The sequence below is a fragment of the Varanus komodoensis genome, unplaced genomic scaffold (assembly GCF_004798865.1).
Source record: "Varanus komodoensis strain SLA01 unplaced genomic scaffold, ASM479886v1 scaffold4, whole genome shotgun sequence".
Classification (NCBI taxonomy): Eukaryota; Metazoa; Chordata; class Lepidosauria; order Squamata; family Varanidae; genus Varanus; species Varanus komodoensis.
In genome coordinates, this window is record NW_025335941.1 from 36,393,996 (window position 1) to 36,421,688 (window position 27,693).

The window sequence follows — 27,693 nt, forward strand, 5'->3', positions numbered from 1 at the left end:
GTGAATAATAGTCACTTTAACATCTCCACAGTTTTTTCATCTGTGGTACCACTTTGACACACATTCCCAATGCCAATCTCAGTCCCACTGTTTCCCAATCCTACTCACAGCTCTGTAACCCACATGAGGATGTGACAGCTAGCAAGAAAGGGAAATGGCAAGCAGGAAAGTGGAGGAAGCAAGAGCATCTGGAGAAAAAAATGAATTCCCAATGAATGGCCTTACTTTGGGAGTGACTGTGCTTCCATTAGGGTAAAGGAAAGCAGCCTTTTAAAAAGGGTGTTTGCTAACTGGGAAGGTAAGTGCCAAAGTGGAAGAGGGGAGTATGGAGATATCTGGCTTAATACAGGAGATCCAGAATTGCACTTTTGTGCAACAATGAGTATTCCTGGAAATGCACAAGGCAAAAAGCTGGCAAGCCAGTCTGGTGTAGTGGTTGAGTGGTGATCTCGGTTGTATTTCCTGTTAAGCCATGGAGCCAACTGGGTGACTTTGGGCTAGCTGCAGAGTCTCTGCCCAACCTACTTCACAAGGTGGCTTTAGTGAGGATAAGATTGAGAGCAGGAGGAGGAGGAGGATGTAAGCTGCTTTGAGTCTGTTTAAAAAAAGTGAGGCAAAAATCTAATAAAACAAGCAAAACAAGTATATTACTGTAGTCATAAGGACTCAGAAATTTCATTTAATTTGGTGAGCTGATATAGGGAAAGAAGTTTCTCTTGGTAAAGAACAACCCCAGAAAACAATTTGCAGAAAGTGTGCTGACCTAGCAGTCAAGGCAACACTGTGATGCAAAGGCACCTAGAATACCTGGTAGAGCCAGCAAAAGGGAGTATGAACATCCAACATGTGATGGTGGCTTATTTGCTGGGTGGCTTTGCATGATGTTTGAAACCACCTGTTATCTGGACAAAACATCATTTAATTGTCCTCTGGCATCTCAGTTACCTCAAAGCCTTTTGCTTAACTTAGTCAACACTATTAATTTAATCTGATTTCCTATCAGGTTGGTCACCCGCATAATCATGTTGTCACGGAGCTTTTTAAAATGTCCTTACTCACTGAGTTCACTATTACACATAGAAATTCTGCTATTGAAGTGTAAGGATGCCACTTGCAGACATTAACATGTGCCAGCTAATATGTCATAAGTAAAAGTAATGTGATAATAATTACTCAGTTACCCTAGGCAGTGTCTTTATGGTTCTAGCTGAGCTGGCCTGTCTGAAAATGAAAATTGTGCTAAATTAGTTCCCTTCATAATAATTAACTGCTAATTGATAAGGATCTCTTTGGAATATTTGACTAGCATGATATGTTTGCACATAAACCAACTTAACACTTAGGATTCAACTTCTGGTGTACTACCATGTTTCCCCGAAAATAAGACCTATCCTGAAGATAAGACTTAGTACTGTTTTTGGTACTTGCTAAAATATAAGACCTACCCCAAAAATAAGACCTAGCTGTGTTTATTCCAGGGCCAGTGGGGAACATAAAAAGCCTTTTTAAACTTTATTTTTTAACTTAACTTTAACTTAATGCACTGTGTGGAGGAAACATGGTTATACAGCTCTGCTCCCTCCGCTCCCTGCGGAGGGACCAGAGCCACATAAGTCGATGCTTCCTCTACAGCGCCGGCTCCTGTCACAGGTGGAGTGATGCCAAATGTGCCAAATGTACATGTATTCATGCTGTTGTACATGAATAAGTGTGGATTGTTGTACACATTAAAAAATAAAATAAAAAAATAAGACCTACCCCAAAAATAAGACCTAAGTGTGTTTTTGTGAGCCTATATGTATATATAAGACAGTGTCTTATTTTTGGGAAAACACGGTATGACTGATGGCAGAATTATATAAGTATTGTGTAGTAAAATTGTTTCAGTAGCTAAATACATCAAGAACAGAATGTCCCAAACATCCACAGAGAATGTTCCAAGTATCCATATAACTCATGTAACAGATAATTTATCATAAACAGGTTTAGAATACAGGGTTTTAGAATATAATCTATGGTATTTTATGGACCTCTTTTGCTGGGAAGATTGGGTGGAACTCTTCCCCTTCACGTATAATGTTTCCATATAATCATAATTTAAATGCACTGTTTGTCTCCAGGTTAAAGTAGATGTGATACCACATTGTCGTTTACCTTGGAGAATGATACAGAGCAGCTAGGTTTAAACTGACCTTCTCCAACCTGGCACCCTCTAGATAGGTTGGATTAAAATTTCCATCATAGTGAGAAAGCATGGCCATAGAAGTTGTAGGCTGATGGGAGTTGTAGCCCAGCCTAGCTGCCTGGTTGGGGAAGCTTGCTTAAATGATCCAGGTATGGTATGTTCTGGCATTCGATAGTTTCTTGGGAGCTGTTAGCCTCTGGATGTCATTTAAGGGTACATTGATCTGATTCTGTAATTGTTGATGAATAAGCACTTATCATCTGACGTTTGCTGAGCATTTCTGACTTAACTCTGTACTCAACCCTGGCCAAGTGTATTTAGTAGCAGCTGCTTATAGCACCATGCAAAAATTGTGAGTTTGTGCAAGGTAGCAAGTCAGCAGTTCTTATTCATATCTACAGATAAAGTAGCACATACACCTCATGCTGTTAAACGGTGTTCTATATTTGGTAAGGACGAGTATTTTGAGTTCTTCCCTACTTTGCCATCTTTCCTACTGTAAAGTTCTGTGCCCAAAAATGAGAGTTGATGATCCAGTTCACATAATCATGGCTTAAGCTGGCACATGCCAGGCAACCTTTGCATATTCACACTTTCAACCACAGCTTGTCATCTTGTAAAAACCAGTGAAAGGTAAATTGTTGCTGTAGTTAACCTTCTGTAACCCTGAAATGGCCCACTGATTGTGGCTAGTTTGTTAACCACACCAACAATGTATCCTTGTCAGCTTCTCATGACAAGCCAGGATCACCGTTGGAATATCCAAAACGGTTGCCTACACATGCTGTTAAGCTCTCGGGATTTATTTAGCCAATGTGAGTTAGCAATATCTACAAACTGGCCTAGCATGTGAACATTTGCAGTATATAACTTTGCTAATATAGGTATGTGGAACCACTGTCACTTTGTGAGAAGCAGTTAAAGAACATCCCTGCTGCTTCTGCTGATTGGGGATGTCTAGACCAAGACATTTGGAGGCCACCAGGTTGGAGAATGCTAGTTTAAAAGATCATATTATTATCCTTTTCATCATATCCTTCCTCCAAGGAACTAAAGGCAGTTCCCTTTTATACTCACAACACTTGGTGGGTTAAGTGGAGAAATATACAAGGTCATCCAATAAGCTTTGTAGCTGAGCAAGGATTTGAGCCTTGCTCTCCCCAGTTGCAGTCAAACAATATAGCACACTACCTTTCAAGGACAGAGAGGACTCAGAAGTCTTAATTAGATAATAAAACAGGAATAAATTACTGCTAAATTATCTGGAAGGGGATTTATCTTTGCATTCCTTCCCTCTTGCAACTTGGTTCCTTGAGGGGCACAAGTTCATGCCTATTATTTTAAGCATGTTATAAGCCTTAGAGCTCATAGAATGGTCCCACAGGAATATATACATAGCAGTAGTGGTGATCTTTCCCATATTGCAGGATATGATTGTAGGTTGTTCCTCCATTTAAATAGCACAAATGCTTTGTGTGCATTGATGTAAATCATGCATTCCCTCTCCCTCAAGGTGCAATTGGCAAACCTCAGCACATTCACACATTTTAAAGCAACATTTCAGCACCGTGTCTGTGAGTTTTGTCTATAAGAAAAAGGAGACACTAATAACTAGGCTTAAAAAATACACACACAGCCCAAAACCTTGTAATGCCAAGTTAATAGAAAACCTTTTAAATTTGTAGGGGCTGAGAGTTCCCATACCAAGCTAATAAGTTCTGCAGAAAGGTCTGGAATCATCATTATGCTCTGCATATATACAGGACACTATTTTCTCATAAAAGTAATGCCTTTTTGGTGCTGTTCCTAGTAGGAAGAACTTTTTCACCTTGTTGAAACCCTATTCCCCTGTTTTATGATGATTTTAGGTAGCTAGAATAAGTGTGGAGAGAGCTGTATTGTATTTCTCAGCTAAGGGTGCAGTCCTTCGCGATATCAATTCTGGGAGTTGTTTTGCATATGATTGCATTCTAAATAGTTAAAAAGCTACTTGTAAGCTAACATCAGGAATGTATTTAGTGATGTGATACCAACATGTTGAACAAGCTGTAAAAAATCATAACTGAGTCATCTTGGCTGCTGGTGCACCTCTTGTAAAGGTTCTGTGTGAAAGGAACTGTGAGATACTAAAAATGCACAGGTGTCAGAAGTGGCTTGCAACAGGAGGAGATTCATTGCTCTAGGTACTTGCTTTTCTCTATGTAATATGTCCTGTCTTGAAGTGGCAGGGGACTATTTAACTCAGCAGAGTGTAATGGTTTCAATGGCTTCTCCCCACTCCCTGTTTTGTTGTATTCCTTGAGCCCTGAATCTATTGATGTGTTTTTGCATTACCTGTGGCCTTCTAAGAAACTTGGAACAAAGAGTTCAAAACAGAGCTGGATGAATGTTATGAATGTACAGATCAGTCTGTTTCTAGTCTTGAGTGTTAAGTTCAACTTTGCCATTCTTTTTGGTGACTTCCCTTTTAACTTTGGCTTTCCCATCATTGGGATGTAGCCCCTGAAAGCATTGAATTTGGCTCTTGAGATTCAAGAAGGATTCAACATTCCAGAAGGAGATGATCACAAGGTCTCCATTGGACAGTCCAAAGAGTGACTGCTAATCAGAGTTGATAGTACTGGTTTATTTATTTATTTATTTATTTAAAACATTTCTATGCTGCCCCCATCGCAACAAAGCCTCGGGGCAGCTCACAACATAATTAAAAACATATAAATAACACTAAATAGAATAAAGATTAAAAAGCCCGGTAACATCTCGGCTAAAAATTTAAAATCCTATAAATACATAATAAATTAACAATTAAAATAAGTTTTAAATAAAAAGGTCTTAGCCTGGTGCCGAAAAACAATGACAGCGTCAGGCGGACCTCTCTGGGAAGCGCATTCCATAGATTAGGCGCCACCTCAGAGAAAGCCCTCCTCCGAGTACCTACCCTCCTAATTTCTTTCACGGAGGGTTCCCGGAGAAGGGCATCTGTTGCCGATCTCAAGGGGCAGGAGGACATATATGGATGCAAGCGTTCCTTTAGATAACCAGGTCCCAAGCCGTTGAGGGCTTTATAGGTCATAACCAACACCTTGAATTGGGTCCGGACTTCAATCAGGAGCCAGTGAACCTGACAGAGAACTGGGGTTAAATGAGAACAACGCCCAGTCCCTGTCAGCAACCTGGCAGCTCTATTCTGCACCAATTGAAGTATCCGGACCATCTTCAAGGGTAGCCCCACGTAGAGCGCGTTACAGAAATCTAATCGGGAAGTTACCAATGCAGGTGTCACTGTCGCCAGGCAGTCATTCTCCAGGAAGGGACGCAGCTGATGGATCAGCCGAAGCTGAAGGAAGGCGCTTCTCGCCACCACCGTCACCTGAGCTTTTAGAGACAGCTCAGGATCGAGGAGCACTCCCAAGCTGCGAATCCTGTCCCTCAGAGGGAGTGCTACCCCATTTAGAACAAGGCCCAAGTCCCCCATCCCAAAGCCCGAACCACCCACCAATAGGACCTCCGTCTTGTCTGGATTGAGCTTCAGTTTATTGGCCCTCGTCCAGCCCATTACCTTGGCCAGGCACCGGTTCAGTACAGCCACTGCCTCACCTGGATTGGTGGAAAACAAGAGGTAGAGCTGGGTATCATCAGCGTACTGATGATTCCGCAGCCCACACCTCCTAATGACCTCTCCCAGTGGTTTCATGTAGATGTTAAATAGCAAGGGGGACAAAATGGATCCCTGCGGAACTCCATGGCATAACTGCCATGGCGCAGAGCCATAGTCCCCCAGCACCACCTTCTAGAATCAGCCATTGAAATAGGAGTGGAACCATCGCAACGTGGTGCCTCCACCTCCCAATCCCGCTAGCCTATCCAGAAGGATACCATGGTCGATGGTATCGAAAACCGCTGAGAGGTCCAGGAGAACTAACAGGGATGCACTCCCCCTGTCTCTCTCCCTGCACAGTTCATCATACAGGGCAACCAAGGCAGATTCAGTACTGTACCTGGGTCTGAAGCCGGACTGAAACGGACCCAGATAATCAGTTTCATCCAAGAGTGCCTGGAGTTGTCCCGCCACCATCCGCTCTAGCACCTTGCCCAAGAACAGGAGGTTGGCCACCGGTCTATAATTGGAGGCCACCTCTGGATCCAGAGATGCCTTCTTTAGGACTGGCCGTACTACCGCCTCCTTTAAAGGGGCAGGTACCCGGCCATCTCTTAAAGAGGCGTTGATCACCTCCAGGATCCAGGTCCCAATCCCATCCTTGGCTTTCCTGAGTAGCCAAGATGGGCAAGGGTCTAGTAAGCAGGTGGTAGGACGTACTTGTCCAAGCACCTTGTCCACAACATCAGGCCGCAGCAACTGAAATTCATCCATTAATTGTGGACTCGACGGCGTCATTGGCACCTCTCCAGTAGAATCTGATTCAATAGTAGAGTCAAGCTCGTGACGAATCTGAATGATTTTCTCCCTGAAATGCTTGGCAAAGTGATCACAGCAGGCCTTCGAGGGTGGCACGGGATCTCTCTTTGGGCCCGGATGTACCAGCCCCTGCACCACCCGAAAGAGCTCCACCGGACGGCATTGTGAGGAGGCAATGGAAACGGGAAAAATTTCTTCTTCGCCACCCTCACCGCCACAGCATCGGCCTGATAGTGGGCTTTTAAGTGTGTTCGGTCAGATTCATCCCGTGATCTCCTCCACCTACACTCTAGCCGTCTCCCAACCTGCTTCATCACCCGTAATTCAGATGTGTACCAGGGAGATGAATGGGCTCTGCTAGGTGGGAGAGGACTCTTGGGAGCGATCGTGTCAATAGCCCTGGTCATCTCCCCATTCCATAGTTCAACCAAGGCATCGACAGGAGCACCAGCCTTGTCTACCGGAAAATCCCCCAGAGCCTTTAGGAGTCCATCAGGATCCATCTGGCTCTGGGGGCGGACCAACACAATCGGGCCCGCACCCTTACAGAGGGAAAGGCCGCTCTCGAGCTCAAACCTAATGAGGGATGAACTGACCATGACAAGGGCGTCAAACTTAAGTTCCTCACCCTCAGATCACCCTCTTCCTGCCCCGTCGAGTAACCCAGGTCCAGAGTGTGTCCATGCTCATGGGTCAGGCCACTGACGTGTTGAGACAGCCCCATGGCCGCCATGGAGGCCATGAAGTCCTGAGCCGCCCCCATCAGAACAGTCTCGGCATGGAGATTGAAGTGCCCAGGACCAACATCTTGGGAGTCTTCAACACCAGGTCCGAGACGATCTCCGTCAGCTCAGGCAGGGAGTCTGTTGGGCAGAAGGGTGCATGGTGCACCAACAGAATCCCCAGTCTGTCTCGGTCACCCAACACCAAGTGGAAGCACTCTAGACCTGGCCTCGAGAGGACAAGAAGCCCCAAAAGGTTTAGGTGGAGCAATGGCTTTATTGTGTCTAAGGTATGTTCGCAAGTTTACTTGATGGCTTGTGGCACACTTTCTGGATTGTCTAGGACTATTTGCATGATCACTGGTGGCCCTACTTTGGGCAGAGGGTTGAACTCAGTCATATTTAGCTGATTCCAGCTAAATTAGATTTAGACCCATAGATCCATTTGAAAAGCCTTTGTACCTGCCTGAATTGCTAAACAGTGCGCTAGCATGTAAAGTCACCTTTGCTAAGCTGGAAAGGTGCAAGCCTATAGCCAAATGGGTGACTACATGTGGAAACAGAGCAGGACTTGATGGCCTTATAGGCCCCTTCCAACACTACTTCTATTCTACGTGTTCTGCACTATTCAAGGAAGCAAGGGCTTATGCAGGAAGGAAAAGAGATTCGCTCCATTAACTCAACAACTACTTGGGCAACATCAAACATAAAGAACAAAGGGACCTATTTCCAGCTGACACTGTGAACAATATGGTAGATTGGCACTCTATTTCCTAATCTGTGATCTGTTATTATAATTTATTTCATTTTTATACCACCCATTGCCAATGCTGTTGTTTTCCATATGTGCCACAACATGGCCCCTTCATATTTTCCTCTCATGTCTGCTTCAGGTCAATAATTTGAAATAGTTCTACAATAGTTAGGGCTTTGTTTTGTAAACAAGATGAAGAAAACAATGAGAGACTAATAGAGGCTGGTGGGGAGTGGAAATTAGTATCCTTTTGAGTTTTTGAAATAGGGGGATTTCCGATTGTTTCCAGTAGCGTTGGGAAGTTAGATTAATGAGTTCCATCAACATTGTTCTGGCATTTTGCCTTAACTCAGAACATAAATAGCAAGTGTTAAACACATCACTTCAGCTACTTTGAAATCTGAACCAAATACTCAACTGGAAGTGCAGTGTAGGAAAAAAATGGTTTCGGGATCCTTGAAGCTTTCATACCTCTGCAGAAACTTCCACAAAGTAGGAAAGCTGGGTAGTAGTTTGTCTTATACAATAATTCATTGCATTGCTGTTTTGGCTTTATGCATTACACTCTCATTCTACCAGCAGTTAATTTTAGACCATTGTTTACTGAAAATCCCTTAGAATGTATCACATTGTTAGCCCTGTTAGATTGTGTGTGTGGTGAGGAAACAATCAGACAGAGTCTTGGAAAAAAAATTTTCTGGGCACATCTTCCACTTGTAAATGAAAATCTGTTGTTATCACTTTCAATTAGTTTGCACTTGTTTCCAGAAAGCATGTCTTCTGTGTTCTGAAGAAGAATTAATAACCTTCTTTAAAGACTACAGTTCTATAAACACTTCCTGGGATTCATTCTCATTGAACTCAATGGGTTTACTTCTTAATAGAAATGCACAGCACTGTTAACCCTAAATATCACTCTGGCTTGCCTACCATTAAATAGTAAACATACGGATTTCAGCATGTAGGACCACCAGACAAGAAGGAGTACTTCAGTGACTACTTTATGAGACATTACATGAAAAAGTTGTAGTTCTGGCTTTCTGTTTTTCGTAAAAGACAGGCACTGGGGATGACCAATTAGCAAAGAATGATATTTGCACCTCTCCCTGCTGTCTTGGAAGTTGCTCAGGTGTCTCTTCTCTGTGCCAGTAGCATCTGACACATTTCATTATGGTTGTCATTTCAGTGCAAGTGCTTCTTATAGCATAGAACTCTAGTAATTCATCAGGCATGACTGATGCAGATCTACAGCAGGGGAGGGGAGAAGCAGTACTATGTTATGAGAATGCCAAAGACATTATGGGGAGAACAACAGGGTATTTTTTTTTCATTTTTTTAGGGATAGATTATTTTGAATAATAAATGGTGTTAGGTTGCCGGATGTCAAAACAAACAAAAGAAAAGAAAAAAATGTCAGCAAATTAAAGTTGTTGTCATTTATTTCATTTCAATATTGCCAAATAGTTGAAACTCTCTGTGCTGTTTACATTTGCTATCACCCTTTTCTCTTTTCAGCATCATCATAGTCACAAAATAAGAAATTACAGGCAAAAATATGGGTGGGATTCATACACTGCTTGGAGATTTTCTTCAAGGATCTTCATAGTGACAAATTGTATTTAAGGTGCAATGCACCCATTAGAAAGAAACCTGCTTATTCAAAGGCTTCCAGGTATCCCTGCCAACCTACTTCCTGCAAGACAGGAAAAGCAATGGAAGGGAATTTTACCTCTGACTTCCTTTGTTTACATTATCCTCTAAATGGGCTTCTGAGCTTGTCCAGATTAGTCACACTGGCCAGGGACAGGGTTGGAGAGGCATAGGATATTTCATTTCTCTGAGGTCAATCAAAACTGCTTTGTAACCTTGGAAAGCAGATACTGCAGTTCTTTCCATTGTGGTGTGGAAGGGGAGGAATTAGATTATGAAGGACCCCTTCCAAAATCAAAGCATGTCTGTGACTTCAGAAGGTTTTTTTTTAATCCAAATCCTGATTTTGTTTTCATTGTTGTCAGGCTCCTTTGGCCATGTGTTGTGGGGGAGGCTGAATAAAATTATTAATTAATTATTATTATTATTTTTGGCTTGCATGCTGCCCCTTTAGCCATAAGCTCTCTGGGTGGCTCACAACATAATAAACAGCATTTTAGCAACAATTAAAACAGTACAATTAATTCATACGTAATATGTTAGCAAATGCAAGATGTTACTGTGCAGCTGTAACACCCTATCAGACTAAGCTCATGTTGTGGGATCAGTTCTGCCCCACACTACAAACAATACTAAGAAAAAATACGGAATGAAGGCAGGCTATTGTGTACTTTTTAGAGGTTTATTAGCATCAATGTATGTTCATTTTAACACTGACCTAATGCACAAGTGCAGACATAGTCTAAATCCAGAAGTGGTAGCCCTAGAATGTGCATGCTTTGTTATGACATCATAAATAGCTTGAGTAACAGCTCCCAAAGTAATTCTTAAAATGCTCTGAGGTTTGGAAATAATTCTTATTTAAACTGGTAAATTAAATGTGCCTTTGATAAAATGAGGAAAGAGAGAGAGAGAGAGAGAGAGAGAGAGACAGAGAGAGACAGAGAGAGAGAGAGAGATCTGGCAACTGGATTTATATAGAGTATTTAGCAGCTACGTCACCATGCAGATTTATAGCAGAAATGAGTATTGAGCCTACTTAATAGGAGTGATTAAATAACAAAAGAAAATTGGGTTGCATTTGAGATTTGCAAGAGGTTTTAAAGTGCTTCACAAGTCATTACTGTAAATTGTTCCAAAACAAATCTATTATTGCAGCCTGTACTCATGATAACATAAACTTCACTAAGCCCCAGTAGAATGGCACTCTCAAGGTTTGCAACCTTAGGAGATTTACTCATCAACTGTTTCTGATATAGTTGTTGTGGTTGTTGTTTTTTACATATTTAATTATTTTTATTACAACATTTCAGCAAAATAAAACCATTCAGAGGAAAAAGAAAAATGTAACTATATAGACTAGAGTATATTAATTGTATATGCATATGAAATGCATGCATGTATACAAGTTTATAAGAAGTATGCATAAAGTTAAATAAAGGCAGATCAAATATCAACATATCTATTCTCAAGTGACATCTATAAATTATTTCTTCAAATGTAGACAGCAAAATAGATCCACAATCCATTACATATCCTTCCAGTGTTGTAAAATCTTAGCTGCTAAAGAGGCATGGGGCAGCTGTTTGTGCTGACCATGTTTAAACTTTAACTTTCAAGAAGCAGGCAGATAATTTAAGAATACATGTGCATCAGTAAATATGAAAGAGTTTCTAATAGAACGTTTATCTGTATAAAAACTTTCTACCAAAAGAGGTAATTTCCTGGGCATTACCTAAGCATATAGTTAAAAGAAGCATGAAGTGTGTTACATTTCTAGTCAACTTAAGAATTTATGTTCAGGTCTTAACTGGGCTTGCCCATCATGGCTTAGCATGGTTGAGCACTTCTGATAACTGTGCCCAGGTAGCACTTGGCATGGCTCTCAGAAGCTAGCTGTGCCATCATGGCTGGAAGTCTAACCAGACGCTAGAGGAGCTGACTGAAGTGTGGCTTATCTCTTCCACTTGCTCAGCATGCTGCTCACTCAGCAGACACTATGCCAGGGAGTGGAGGCATAGCAAAACTCATTCCCCTCACTCAGCAGTATTGAGCTGGGGCTAGGGAACCATCCACATTCTTCTGGGTCTCCTCTGGAGGATGCCCAGAGGATTGTAACTGTCCCAGCAGAGAAGGGTTGTCTGGGCTGGCAGCAGTGGTGTGGAAGAAGCTCCTTCTACCTGGAACAGAACTGGAGTTTGAAGATACAGCATTTAATAAAGCATTGGCAGCCTGAAGAATCATGTTGAATTTTGAACATTCATGCACAAAACTGTGAATACTGCTATTCTGTGTAATTGCACATGCCAGAGGTTCCAAACATAAATCAAATATCAGTGAAGTAAGTGTGCATCTCTCTCTGATGCCTTTCTAAGTAGAAAGAAAAAGAGCTCATTGGTCATAAATCTAGCTCTTGGGAATGAATACAGAATTTTGAACCAGTTAAAACATTGTAGAGGAAATCCAAAGTTACTCAATATAATGAAAAGAAATTTGCCCCTTCTGAGCAGCTGTATTCCTATCCAGCAAAGGATCAAAAATCTCATTTAGTCCTTACCTGCAATCAAATAAGCATAAGCAATATCAGTCAGTTATCTAAAGATTCATGAAACATAGCCCTTTACACATCTTACGAATTTTATAGAAGGGACCTACTTTTAAATATGTAACATGTAAATCATAGGTATGATGCATTTCAGTCCAAAAATTCCCCAAAATCCATTGAATATTTATTATGCTAAACAAAAATAGATTGAAATTGAAAATAAAAATAAAATATCTCACATAATGTAAACTTCTCCCACTGAAAAGACCCTTAAATAATATGAAAATGGTAATTTAAATCTATAGTCTGGTAACAACACTTCTTGGCAAGCCACTGACTATTGATACTCCATTCTATTTCTTCCCCAGTTTTAGTTTTTGTTTTGTTTAGCTGTTGTCCAACAGACACAACTTTTTGTGACCATTGAGCAAATATTCTACTGGTAAAGTTTGACTAGATGCTGGTGTACAATAAAGGGTATGGAGTACAGGCAAAAGGGTTGGAATATTTGGCATACCAGTGCAAAAAGATCTCTTCTTGCTGATGCTGGAGTGTAGAACACAGAATAATTAATTCAAGTTGTGACAACCAAGATTCAGGCTGGACATCAGGAAAAGCTTCCTCACTGCCAGAGCAATACGACAGTGGAACCAGCTGCCTAGAGAGGTTGTGGGCTTTTCCACACTATAGACATTCAAAAAGAAACTGGACAGCCATCTGAGTGGGATGGTGTAACTTGGTGTCCTGCAACAGCAGGGTGTTGGACCTGATGCCCTTCTTGGCCCCTTCCAACTCTACTAATCTATGTTTCTATGAAAAAGATTAGGCAGAAGCTAGGTCTTCAAATACATAAATGTGCTACTGTGGGAAAAACGGAGCAAGAAGTTTCCTTCATTTTCCTGTAAAACAAGGATGGATAAATTTTGTTTACATTTCAAAGAAGAGAGGGATAAGATAGAGACTCTGTGGGTTGCCAGTTTCCAGGCTCAAGAACTGGAATGTTTGTATAACTTCTGAAGCAGCAGGTACATATTTTGGAGGTGTTCTTAGATCCATCCTTATCACCTCAGTGTCCTAAAGCTCGTTTATCTGCAGCAGCTAGGATGCTCAATGAGGTACCTGACTGTACTTGTATTACACCTGTATTAAAACAAGTGTACTACCTGCCGTTTAGCTAATGTTCATGTTCAAGATTTTGTGATTAAAGTTCAAAGCCCTAAACAACTCAGGGGCAGGATACCTAGCCTACTGTCTTTCCTTACATATGCCTGATGGTCCCACGGCCAGTGGCATTTAAGTGGGCCTTCTTGGTAGTGGCAACCTGTTTCTCCCCCATATATTTCAGGAGGCAGATAGTTCAGGAGTGCTTTAGACATCTCATGGAGACACACATGCTTACATAGTTTTTCTCTGGCTTGTGGTCTCATTGCTCTGTTCTACTGTTCTTATCAGATTTTAAATTTATCATTTTATATATGATAAGCTGCCCCGAGGCTTCGGCGAATGGGGCGGCATAAAAATGTTTTAATAAATAAATAAATAAATAAATAAATATATTTTTACATTGGTTTTTATATTGTGTTATGTACTTTTTGTGTAAATCATGTAGAGATCTTTCAGTGTATGTTTAAATAAAAACAAAGAATAATAAGTTTAGCTTAAACCTGAGAGAAAACTTCTTAATTAAATAAGGAACTAGTTACCCAAAGACATAAGGTGTGCCTTAGCTCTGTTCAGCATTTGGTACCTGTGAGAACAAAGAGACCAGTGGAAACATGCAGAACCAATGCTGTCCCATTGATCACAGTGTATCAATGAAATCCCAGTCAGCTGGCATCACATGTGTAGGCTTTCATCCCTGGGGACAAATACCTGCATGAAGCCATACGCATATTGAGGTGTCGCCCTTTAGATTCACACTGAGCAAGCAGTGCTGGGGCAAGGGGCTGCATGCATGAATCTTGGAAGAGGCAGACTAGCCCTGCATGTGTCCACTGGCCTTTTTATACCCTCTGCAACCAAAGATACCCAGTCCCTAAACAGGGTTATTTATCTCTTCAATTCCAAATAAGGGGATGAGATAGCATTGCAAGTACAGATGGCACAGGTTCACTTCCTATTACAATACTTTGTGATATGCCCCAAAATGCAGGCAGATGGAAGGCAGAAAGACATCAGTGAGATGTCTCATCAGTGAGATTTTAGCTATACAATGAATGACCTTGTTACCAATCAAACTCACAGAACTTGCAGCCTTGTACATAAACTGCTCAGTGTACAACAATGGAATGGAAGATAATTTGCCTAAGCAAGCCAAACACAGTGCACTGCTTTGTCCAGGATATATAATACCAAAATTTCCAATTTATACATTGTTAATCTTTGCTTTTGCAAATGTGGATTGTAGGGCTTCATTGCTCAAGTGAGGCTCTTTAAAAATAACGTCCCAAGGAAACTCTGGATGAAATGTACCAATATAGCTTACTGTTGCCTACATTGTACTTGAGTGGCAGCTGCAGAAACCCAGAAATATACTGTTCTTAGAAAAGGCACTTCAAGCAAAGCTCTACTATTTCTGCTGTTGCTCTTCCAGGCCTTCCTACTCTTCTATTTAAAACCAGGATTTTACTTAGCATGTGGAGGGATTAAAGAGGGACATTCCAGATTCTTGTCACATTCAGTCTTAATAGTTCAGCATGAAGGCAACCTTGGAAAGGCAATAGCTGTTTTATCTTCTAAATGAATCTACCATAGACTGCAGTTCCATCAGCACCAGACTAAGGCATTTTGATGGGATAGGTGAAGGTTAAGACACTGTCCACTCTCCATTCCAAATACAAAAGCCTGGCAATTAATTCTTGCTCCATCACTGATGATAAGATAGTGCCCTTTGCTAGTTGACGGCGCTTAGGACTCATTGGTTGACCTATACAGCTTCAATCTTCAAATAAGGGGTGCATCTAGGGAGCGCATGTGGTTCATGGGTAAATAGATTGTGGTGTCATCACTATGTTGGTTATTGCTAGCTCTAGCACTCTGTTACATCTGAAACAGGTGTGGCTTGCAGGTTCTAAACTGCTGTGTGGATACAGGACTGTGGTGGATGAGGTTCAATAAGCCGAATCCCAGTGATGTAGTTTAGCAGTTTTCACTTACAGAAGTGATGTGGTTTCTCTGTTCTTGAAAAGATTGCACTCCCCTAAAAGGAGCAGGTTCATAACTTGTAGGTGGTCTGATCAATTTTTGTTACTCAGGTGACTTCAGTGCCTAAAGTGCAGCTTTTGCTAGCTTCAGCTGATGTGTCTGCTATTCCTGTTCCTGGATGGGAAAGCTTAGCCACAGTGGCTTGTGCATTAGTCATTGGACTGGATTATTACAATGCACTTGGTGTGTGGCTGCCCTCACAGACAGTCCATAAGCTTCAGCTAGTACAAAACAGTGTGGCTAGAATGTTTAGTGAAACATCCTTCTGTACACATACTGCAATCAGGCTGAAAAAATTTCATTGGTTATCAGTTCTCTTATCAGCCTGTTATCGATCTGTTTCATATAAATGATTGTGTTTTTCCTTGCCTGTTCTTTGGCTAAAAATAAATCCCCAAATCCTTCTTTTAAAAAAACTTAGAGCCAGTGTGCAGTGGTGGTATGTGTGTTGTACAGGGGATGCAGGAAATCCATCTTCCTGTCTATACTTGGTTGTGAAGCTCAGTGGGTGAGTTTGTTGCTCAACTCTTGCCTAAATGACCTCACCAAGTTGTTGTGAGGTTAAAATGGAGTGGTGGAGTTATGCCATTCTAGGTTCCTTGCAAGAGGAAAAAGACGGGATATAAATGTAATGCGATAATAAGAAATGTTCAACAACTTAAATATTGAAGGTTTTGAGTTGTTCTTCTTTTGAACCCAAATACCCATGAAATTATTTTGGCTGTCTATCCTCCCACTCCCAACTCCCTCACTTCAGATAGCTCTAAAACCTGGCTTCCCATTGGTTTGGGTACCCAGGTATTTGAAACCTCTAGTACTACTGTTCTTTTTGTAATCTTCACTTGGTCCAGCCTGGCTTTCTTGGCAATTCTTGTGCCATCACTACAAGTTTGACAAAGGAGAGCACTATACCAGTTTAGAAGCAAAAATGTAATGTACTCCTACTCCAAACATTGTTTATTTTCTACAACAATGACAAGTGCCCCAACGCATTTTGAGCAATAAAACTCTTTGCTAGGGAAATAAAGCTAATAATGCTCCATGCTAAATTCTTGAAGCTCAAAGAGCATGCAGGAACTGATAATATATTTGCTTGCTAGCCAAGGGGTTCATGGTTAAATAAAGTGGGAGGTGGGAGTGCACAAAATAGTAGTATCAGCACAAGCAGTGCAGCCTTCAGATCCTCTAGTAAAGCATCACGAATAAGTGCTTTGGGTTGGGATTCTCTGTTTTTATACTCTGTAAAACAGGTCAGTGGAATCCTCAATGTGGTTTTCAGAGTATCTCTGCCACACATACACACACATAGGAACTTAGATGGTAAGGCTTCATGTCATGTCAGGAGTCCCTAAAAATGCAGGCAAAAGTTCAGGATAGAAAAGAACTAGCAATGTTTGAGGGTATAGAGAGAACACCTGGGTGAAAGGAAAAGGCCTTGAGCCATTCAGCCGGATGAAAATGTCACCGAAGGCAAAGGAAGGTTGGCCATTTCTAGCCCAGTATATGTTAATATTTACAGTTTTTAATTGCATTGTTATTTCATTTTGTCATTGTGCATGTAAGCCATTTAGTGATAGAATATACCATGAAAGGGAGGGTAAAATTGTAATAATAATAATAATAATAATAATAATAATAATAATAATAATGGCAATGAGCCTCTTCAGAATTTTAGCCAGCTTGCTTTCTGTGACCTCCTTTTATCTGTAAGGAGCTTAATACAGGCAAATCACTATTTCCCCTCCCACCTTATTTTCTCTTTTACATTGTTTTTAAAACTGGAATAATGGTCATCCACTGGATAAATAAAGTTATTTTTTAATAAATTTACAAAGAAAGATTTCACATCTCTTAACAGCTGAGTTACTTCAATGGTTTTGCTAGCTCCTACATCTTTTCCCCATTACTCAAAAGTAAGCATGAAGGACCAGATCCAGATTATGACTGTACCATAGGAGTACAGGGCCTTTTAACATTCAAATCCCTTTTATAGTCAGGATCCAGAGTGGAACCCAGCCTCGACCCTGTCACTTGCTTCCTTCACCCAGCTTGCCCCACCCACCCACGGCCACCAGCATGGGAACCCGGCCCGGGAACGGGCAAGCGGGTGCACAGCTGCCTGGCTGTGCCTGCGGCTACCAAGTCGGCAGGGTCCCACCACTGCACTAGGAGAGCAGCTTGGGTGGCTGCTCACATGCTGTGGGCTGGGAGGAGGCAGGAGCAGGGCACTGCCGGCAGTGCTCGGCATGCCTGCTTGCTGCACACCCACTCCCTTCCTGGTGCAGCCGCCATGGCTGTTGCACCTGCCTCTGGTCACCTGTTCGACACCGCCTCTTGCGGCGAGTCGCAGCTAATGAGTGACGTCGTCGCCTGGAGCAGTTACTCTTTCCGAATATGTGCATGGCTGCTGGGGCGACTTGGCTCACATGCCAACAGAGAGGGCTCTGTGTGCCCACTGTGGCACACGTGCCATAGGTTCATCATCACTGATCTAGTCTAACAATAGCCACTAAATAAGACTTTCTCAGTTTGGTGCCCTCAAGACATTTTGAACTAAAACTCCCAGAATTACTAATGATTGGCAATGCTAGCTGGAGCTGATAGTAACTGAGGGCCAGAAGACCTGGATGGTACCAGGTTGGGAGGGCTAGACTAAATTATCCACAAAAAATGGCACATGGTACACTGGTGAATAGTGCACCACATTCCTCAATCATTTACTGTCTGTATTACAGTCATAGAAATTAATATGGTCTTTAGAACTAAAGCATTACCTTATAACTAGTGATAAATGTAATCCATTGATTTACAGTGGTAATCTATTTACTGAGAATTCAAAAAGCAAACCCACCTAGTAAACAAATTACATTCTAAGATGCAACAGCACTATGTTGTATGTTTCCTTTGTTCATTTAGTTTTGCATTTCTGATGTATCAGTCATATATATGGAAAGTGAACCCACTTGCAAAATATGGATTGTCAAGATTTATTCTTTTGCCAGGGTTTTTTTTTTTTTGTAGCTTGCACATGATAATATATTCTGGTTATTGAAACCATAAAAGATTCCCTTTAGGGAAACTACTCCCCTCCTGCTTCAACTGCAACTATTATTCTGGAATCGGATTCCTACTGCTGTATTCTCAATTTCCTTGGACAGGATGTGAAGCATTGAATTCCATCCCATTTCCCTGCTAGCAAATTTCATTGAGAAGACTGGTGCTAAGCAGTTTACTTACTCTTAAGTACTCTCCATTTCAGCTCTCCAACTGAGTAATGCTGTGCTGGAACGCTATAGTAACAAAACATGGCTAAATGAAAGATGGTTTATGTTCTATGAAGCAGTTCATGTACAGTTGTAGAAAGCAAATAATGAATAATTTCTAAAGTCCATATGTGTCAAATATTGTAGTATAGGGATTGGGCCCACTTCTTTCAAATTATAGCATTGCAAGCTAAAAAGGGCAGACATGGAAGTTCGACAAAGAGTAGGGGCTGCAATGTGTTATGGAACTGCCAGGTTTGGTGAGCATTAACTAAGCAGCTAGTAAGAACCAGATGCTGTAGAACAAGGAGGGTCAGCTTGAGTCCATCAGCCAGTAGTCCATTCTCAAGCCAAGGAATTTGACTGATTAAGTAATGTCCAGCATTCCCATTGTTTGGCCAGCAAGGAGCACAAGCCTTCTTGAGGGTAGAGTCAGCCCTTTTGGAGGAGAAAGATTCCATTTGGAATCAACTTCTGACATGGGCAAGAGCTAACTACACCAATCAGTCAGATGACTACTTTGAAAGATGGTAGTTGTTAATGACTTTGTTATTACTCACTATGCATTGGAAAGCACTCCAGCTTGATAAAGGACTGTATTTTGGAAGTCTTTCAGCTTGATTTGCTGGGAAGGGAAGAGGGTAGAGATGTGCCCACAACATGTAGTGCCTTCCCCTCAAACCCTTAGGTCCAAGTTAGCTACGCATTTCAGACTCAACATTAGTGAAAAGCATCAGGACAGAATGAAATGGTGGTTCCAAAACAGTGGTTCTTGCAAGCATATCTATTGCAAAAACTACTGGTGTAACTATTCACAAGTGTCATGGGTTTTGTAAAGAAAAACAGTTTTGTTAGAAATCATAGTCACTTCATGGACACACAGTTTCTAGCATTTCTTCATTGCGAATCCTGGGAATGTGTTATTGCAGGATAAACACTGTTACAATACAGTAACACTGGTTACTGATAGATAATGAAGTGGAGGGAATAAGGGCAGAGAGAATGAGAGAATAACTGGGTTCAGACAATATAATAACTTATACTGGAGGGTTGAGTATGGGTTGTTGTTGAACTGCAAATTAGCATAGTGTCTGAACACAGCAGTGCTAACAAGCCATGGCTTGTTAACTGCAAACAACCATGCTTTGTTAACCATGAATAGCCCATTTAGAAAACCCATGGTTTGTAGTTGGTTGTGAATTGTGGTTATTCACCATAGTTTATTCTCTCAGCTGGGTTCAAACAACACAAAGCCCCATGTTTCCTCAGTAACCTACAGTTTGTTATCAAGCCATACTCAGCCTTGGAAGGCTTCCATGTTTGCTGCTACTATTTCCTTGAAAATCTTGACTGCTTATTATAAAACCTGTGTACCAGGGTCATTTTTGGAATATTTGTGCCTTCACTTGTACACAAAGCAATAAAACATTGTCTACAGGCATGGTCTTGATTTTCCTTTCTCAAGGGTTCTAATGTAGTATTTCCATCAATATTTTCTCCTTGCTGATTTGCTAAAGATTTTAAAACAGGGATTGAAATGCAGAACAATCATTTCACGTGCTGCTTATGTAAGCTTCCTACCATTAGTGATCAAACAATAATGCAAGTATGTATATCCCCAACTGAATAACAATTTGCATCCAAAACAGGATTTGATATTGCTTGCATAAGGACACCTCAGTCAAAAAGGAAATTCAGTACAATACTACACCCTAATTTTTTAAGAATGAGAATAGAAAATCTTACCATATTTAAAGAAGCAAGCTTCTGGGTAATCCCCCTTTCGCCATTCACAAAGGACAATCCAGGGCAACAGAGTCCTTCCTTCTTTCCTTACTTTTTCAGAAGTCAAATTTGACTCAGACTTTGTCTTCTGAGCACACCGAGGGCTTGAAAATCCTGCAGTTTCCCCACAACTGGTATTGTGTAGGCTTAGATATAGCACTGTTAGATCCAAGGTCCTGAGACAGAACAGTAAAGGAGAGACAGGGGGACCCTGACACTGATTTAGACCAAACTCTAAATATAACCCAGCCCACTTTCCATGCTTCTCTCTCCAAGCACTGAAGAGAGACGACCTTGCTGGAATGCTGACCTCTCTCCTCTTGTAATTCTTTGCAAAAGAGATAGGACAAAATGCAAGCTGCAGACATCTGCTTGCAGCAAGCAAAGATAAGTATGGACATTAGCTGTTATCACAACTGAGTCCTGCTTAATTTCTGTGTTCATCTTTCATAACAAAGACCTGCTCAGGGGATTACTGCTTTCAGCCTTTTGTCCCTTGTGTCCTTAAACTTGAGGGGGGGGGGGGGCGGAAGGGTGGAGCTTCTTAATGGAGAAGTCCTAGCATATCTCCTTTTAGTACAGTAAAGAGGCACATTTGACAGTGTTGTGGTTAATGTTAATGGTGTAGCCATATTTGATAAGAAACTGTCACTTGTATTATTTAAGAGGCTTTCAAAGTAGAGGCAGGATGGGAACTTTCAGAAAGAAATTATGAGAAATGTAGGCATTTGGTCTGGAAGCTCCTAAAGGGTATATATGCTATAAAATAAGTTTTGCTTTACTGTATCAGATTAGGGTTTGTGTGTGTTTCTAGGTCTCATTTTTGCAACTTTTTAAAGTTAAACAAGGGAATTGTTTGTGTTTGTAGATACTGATGGAAACATTTTAGGCACCAAGGAAGGCAACAAAATGTAGGTAGCCGTGCTTTCGCCTATTACGAAGAAAAAGCCAAACTACAGAAGGGCCAATTAAAATATTGCCAAATGCAATAAATAAATAAATTGTGAAATATTTGGCACCATTTCTTTTAGAATTTTCTGTAGGCTAGATATTAAGCAAACCATAATGTTAGAACCTTAAATTCTGTAGTCAATATAACTCTTCCTCTTCTGAAGTCCGCGTTATGACCTCACTTCTTGTTCCACTATGGTTAGTTCAGGCTTGGCTTAGTATCAGCAATGGGGCAAATCAGTTAGCAAGCCAGTAGGAAGATATGCAGGTTTGTTACTCCAGCCAAAGAAGGGAGTCTGTAAGCAGGCAAAGATCAGAAGCAAAGGATTTCTAGTCAAAATTGCAAACTTGTATAATCAGAGCTTCCCAAACCCTACACAAGACTGAGCTGCATCATATCAAGGACTTACGAAGAAAGAAGGATCCTACTGTCAAAGAGTCATAAGATGCCTTCCTTGGTGAACACCTCTTCCTCACAGAGGTTCCTGTGGCCTACCTCTTGAAATGACAGCACTTTCAGGGGCTAAGTGGGTGTCTTCTGCTTCAGAAACTGAGTTGCCCACCTCTTACAGGGATGGATCTACAGCTGTCTCCCCTGAGGGCATAGTTTCCTCCAGCACATGGGCTATTCAGTGGTGTTCTTCAGCTTTGGAATGCTAGTTCCTTCTGTAAGGATGATTTCTTCAGTGGAGATATGACAGAAGGGAAGAAAATGGATGTGATGCGGGGGGCAACAGTGAGCAGCAAGGAAAAGATGCACTGGATCCGTACATGTCTCAACTGTTTATTACGGGTTTGGCCCTAGTTGCTGCTCTCATATGTTGCCCCTCTGCAGCTTCTCCTGGGGACTTTTTCACGGACTGGCAGGAAATCTGCAGACCTGTAGCGGTCTGTGGACCTGTGGTTGAAAACCACGGCACTAATAAAGTTTACATCAAAAATTGTTTTAGGTGGATTCAGCTTTGGCTTTGTACTAAGAAGAATTAGTAGAAGAAAAAAATACTTGGACTTTTTAAAATTTGAAGTAGAAATATACTTGTAACATCACATAAAAATATAATTTGAATAAACTGACATGAAAACATTTCTTGTTAAACAGCTTTGGTACAATTTCTTGGAGCTTAATAGCTTAGTAAGAAATGGAATTATTAATGTAACAGAATAATGATTATACAGGAATAGTAATCTACCATTCCATAAATTAGGGTTCATAGTCTTACTTATACACTGTTATTAAACAGTAGAACATGCAAGTAGAACATACCAAATTTATAACTTTCAGAGTGAATACAATAGATTTTGAATTAAATCTTTTAGAAGGAATAATTTTGAACTATACTTTTGATCACTTTCTCCAAATTTGACGGTAAAGCTTAAATGTATATTTTTTCTAAATATCTGTAAATCAACTTTTGATATGTATATCTGACATAATATCTTTACTTATTAATTGGCAAAGAAAAACTTCAATTATACTTTTGACCTGGGATATACCATCTCACATCTGTTCATTTCTCAAGTAACTCTTTTCACCCAATGTTAAGGGCTTATCATTTTCTCTTTGGAAACTATTCAGATCATCTTGACGGCTATTTATATGCCACTTTCCCAGAATTCATTGTGAACCAATATATTCCCTTTAGCACAATTACTGCTTTTTAGTTGTTTACATTTTTAAATGTAAATCATTAAACATTTGGCATTTGCATCTCATGTAAAGACACCTTAAATTCTTTTAAGAGAAGCAAACTGGCCCCTGTGGACAGTCACTCCTTCTGCCTTCTCTGCCTGGGCAAGACATGTTGTCAAGGTCTGCCTGCATTTCCTTCACAAAACAGGCCTGGAGGCATAGTGCTAAACGGACTAAACTCTGGAATAGGGCCCTGAAGGTCACCAATTCCATGAAAAGAAAGGGACAAAAACACCCATCCATTCGAGCTGTGATGACACCACCCATGCCTTCATCAGATGTGGCACGAGTCCCAACTGAGCCTGCCTATCCAAGGAGGACTATGTGCTGCTCATTGGAGGACTATGCAGCCATAAAGGTAGCCAAGCCTGCTAAAAAGATGGTTGCCACTGCCAATGAAAAATGAAGGCACCGTGAGAGCAATTGTTGCCCTTGGAACTGAGGGATCACTGGGGTCCAATTTCAGAATGCTTGGGGCTCTCAGTACTGATAGAGGGCCTGGCCCGGCCCAGGTACCATAGGGGAAGTACTGACTTTGATTAGAAGAAATTACAGAACTTTGTGCAGAGATGATAGATCTTACAGGTTTTTAAACAGCAAGTAGGAATTAAAATACTAAGGAGGAATCAAAGATAAATTTTATTTATTTTTTATTTATTTAAAACATTTGTATGCCATCCTTCACTATCGCGTCTCAGGACGGCTTACATGATTAAAAGCAACCGCATAAAACAATCGATAAAACAATACAATAAAACTATCAAACCCAGAAACAAATCCAATCAAAACCAAATATAATAAAGTGACTGTAAACGGTAAAATGCTAATTTTTAAAATAATGACTAAATAAAAAGGTTTTTACCTGGTGCCGAAATTAATGAATATTTATCTTTATGAAGCACTACTCATATTGAACTTCCACTACTTTGCATTTTGGAAGTGGGACAGATTTATAGGGAATGGTTATGGATAGAAATAGCTTAGAATCAAATATTTGAAAGCATCATAGTAACTAAATAAAAATTTTTGAGAGTATTACCCTCCTCCCAAAAATGTTTTGCGATATAGGCATTTCCTCCAAAGGTATCACCTTTGCAGATCTGAAGTTTTATTTGTAGTAGTGCTGGAATAGAAAGAGAAGCCGTGCAGAGTTTCTTAAGGCAATTTTGGCTTCTGTGTCAAGGTTTTAGATGCAGGAATAGCTGTGATTAAACCATGAGGAATGAGAAATCAGTGTGGATGGCTTTTAATATAAACAACAGCAATCTCTACCATGTGGTAGTCCTTCAAAGTATGACCTGCTAGTTAGTTGCACAAATGTGTTACAGGCATAGCCTATCAGACAAATGTCATTTACAGGAACCAAAACAGATGTATATGAAACCTGAATTATCTCCATTACTTTAGCACAGTTTCTTTAAAATCTGGCTATCTCTGACTCAAGGGTATCTGATTCATGAATTAATTTAATACTTACAACCCTTTTTATTCATTTTATGATTATGTATATTAAAATATAGGTTCTACTTTTCTATTCAATCAATACTGCTGAGTCCTAGGAAACTATTTAGAAAGTTCACAGTATATGCACTTGGATATGGTCCTATGGATCTTTTACAGGCTAAAGTAAGTTGATACATGGAGCTCCACAGCTCAGAATGGCCTATCTGTTCCTTTTAGTACAGAGAACTAAAGTATTGTAAGGCAGACAGCTCTCCCCATTCAGATCAATGGGATTCTTCTGCATGTATACGCTTGTGTATCTGTGCATAGAACTCTGTGCACTAGCATAGAGACTAGCTGCTGCTTGTCTTTTCCCCTTCCTGAACTGTCTTTATTCCAGGCACTTGTCATAGGACAGTGATCTAACTTCAACAATGGGCATCTGAATTCACTTGTTTTTCTTACCCCTCCTCCCTCCTTTTCCCTTTTTTCTCATATTTTATTCAATTGTAAGCCTACAGAGAGGTTTACAATATGTGTTAATATCTGTAATGTGCTTACGAAACCTTAGACAGTTTAACCATTGCAAATAAAGAGACAGTCCACCAGTTTCAATTCAGTCCAATTATATCTTCTAGAATAAGGCATAGTGCATTGTAAAGATGCCTTTGAAGTCGTGGGTGCTTTCATAGGAGACCTTTAACATTACTAAGTGGCTTCTTCCTCAGATTTATATAATTGTGTTGTGCCAGTATGCTAAGCTGGAGCATATTTCATGTTTCAGCTCAGTCCAAAGCTAAGATAGGCAGATAACAGGTGGTACATTGTTTGCAAAGTGCTATCATGGAAGCCATTTGTCTACTTTTAGAATTCTATAATGAGCAATATACAAGTAGATACAGGAGAAGGAGCTATTTATGACTCTGCTTTGGATACACCTCCTTCTCCCCTTTCTGGACATGCCAAGTCAGGATTTATAAAGAAATGTTAAAGTTAGCTGTCAGATTTTCTTGGCAAGCCACAGACTGTTCAGAGTAACTAGTTTACAGTATGCAGTGGGCATCTTGGGAAGCAGTTGACTCAGCATGTGGCTAGAGCAACACAAATAGATTCCAGTGCAAGGTGAAGGATTAATTTTGAACCCCAGAATGATGCACTTTGTAGGATGGTAACTGATTAAGTGGAATCTGATCGACTAAGGTTCTTCTCGTGACTTTCACAAACAAGTTGGGCTTGTAACAAAATGTACTATATCTCCTTCCCCTCCAAGAGGTCAAGTAGGTACAGGGAAGGGAATTGTTTCCCAAACTTTAATTCTTTCCTCAGATATATGTCACAAGTTTCATAGTCATAAGATCTTGTCTGGCCATTTAGAGTTGGTTTTTTATTTTTTATTTAATCTACAAGCTTCGATATTTCTGGATACTAACAGGTTGGCTGCATATGTTAAAGCTACTACCTTATTTTTGGAAGCTTGTTCTGATTCCATTTGAGGGCCACTCAAGCATGCAAATTCATTATTCGAAGATAGGATTGTGTCAAAACTTTCTGACCAACTGTTTTCTGTTTTGTCTTTAGAAACTTCTGGTGATGAATCCTTTAAAGAAGATGGTAGCGAAAGCAAAACAATTCAGCAGTGTGTGCACCGAAAACCCGTTACTCCAAAGAAAAGAAAACATGTTGGTTGATTTTATTTCTCACTAACTATATTTATTTTTATTTATTTTATAATTTGCTACATTTATATCCACTTTTCAGACAGTTATTGCTGCTATAAACGCAGTTCACATCTATAAAAAAAGGGAGAGCCAGGCCTTACCATTAAGTGAAACGGTAATGGTGGGAAAAGGAAAAGATGGGAGATCAAGGCATTTAAAAGTAGGCTGAATCTTTCTTGCTAATTTTCCTGCTTGCTTGCTTATTTATTTATTCATTCATTTCATTTATTCATATTTCATTTATTTTATACAGCTCAGTAGCCAATGCTATCTGGGTAGTTCACAATAATTTTAAATAATTCAAACATAAAATGCAATATAAATAATTAGAAAGGCTCTTTGTTCTTTAGCCAGTGGATGAATCTATTTCCTTTTCCCTTCCTTCTTCAGTCCCAGAGCAACTGAGGGCTAGAGACATGTTTTCTATTTGGTAGGGAGGAGGAACTGATCTCCCTGCAATTGCTACTTCCCTGGCCTATGCATAAGCCAGATCAGTCTCCTCTTTGATTTGACATTCCTGGGAAGCAGGGTGTACAGCTTTGCAGTGGCCTTGACTCCCCAGCTGACAGCAGTTAACTAGAGTGTGCTTCCCTTCTGCTTTCCACTCCTAGGACCACTTTCTGGCTCAGGCAGGAAAGCAAAATTCTTGCAAGAGCTCCTTCGTGTTTATGGTCTCAGTACAGAGCCTCCATCTAGAAATGAGACTTTTGGCAAGAACCCTCCCTCCCCACAACTCTTACTCATGCTCAGAGGGTGACACTCCTGCTATTTGTACCCGTTTCTTTGAGGGAGCCGTAGCAACAGCCTTGCACTGAGAGAACAAAATTCATATCAAAACACCTATAGTGGGGTAACAGTGTTGGTTGCATGAACTATGGGATGAAAATGAGAGGAGTAAAACATAAAGTTTCTGAAGGAGCTTGATTAGCTTAACAAACACCATTTGCTTTTTGTAAAACTGCTTGCTTTAGAGAGGAAAAAGGGAAGGCAAAAGAATGGTGATAAAGGAAGACAAAGAGGTAGTGTGAAGAAGAAGACCCCCCACGCAATGTCTGGCACGAGGTGATCACGCTCCCCCTGTGAGAGGATTGGATATGAATAAGCACCTGCACGAGGCCAAGCATGCAGCGGACATGCAGACCCCGCAAGGGGATTGGGGGAAGGGTCAGGCAGACCCTGGGAGGGGTTAGGGTGAGGGAACAATGGGGGTGAGATTGTGTGAGAAAGAGTAAGGAAAAACTATAAGAAGGATGAGTTGGAGGAATGTGTGTGTGTCGCTTCCTGCCTGCGTGTAGGGAGTGGACACCCGGTTGCTTTGCTCAGCTGAATAAAGAAACTGAATGAATCTCCGCCTGACTGAACCTCA

General features: G+C 40.8%; 2 protein-coding genes across 11 annotated transcripts in view; one reads left to right on the forward strand and one right to left on the reverse strand.

Moving 5' to 3' along the window:
• Positions 1-20,750, reverse strand: part of FILIP1L (filamin A interacting protein 1 like) — a 199,117-nt gene extending 178,367 nt beyond the window's left edge. For 2 of the 3 annotated variants that reach the window (XM_044442721.1, XM_044442723.1), the window contains exon 1: positions 20,487-20,750. The gene's annotated coding sequence lies outside the window, so the exon portion shown is untranslated. Of the gene's footprint in view, positions 1-18,714; positions 18,768-20,486 lie in introns of all 3 variants that reach the window. The other variant, XM_044442722.1, reaches the window with a different exon arrangement.
• CMSS1 (cms1 ribosomal small subunit homolog) overlaps positions 1-27,693 on the forward strand; it is a 279,428-nt gene that overhangs the window by 230,864 nt on the left and 20,871 nt on the right. For 7 of the 8 annotated variants that reach the window (XM_044442743.1, XM_044442741.1, XM_044442744.1 and 4 more), the window contains one exon: positions 26,188-26,288. In XM_044442743.1, the coding sequence (XP_044298678.1) occupies positions 26,188-26,288 (101 nt within the window). Of the gene's footprint in view, positions 1-9,281; positions 9,348-21,721; positions 21,729-26,187; positions 26,289-27,693 lie in introns of those variants that run through there. The other variant, XM_044442739.1, reaches the window with a different exon arrangement.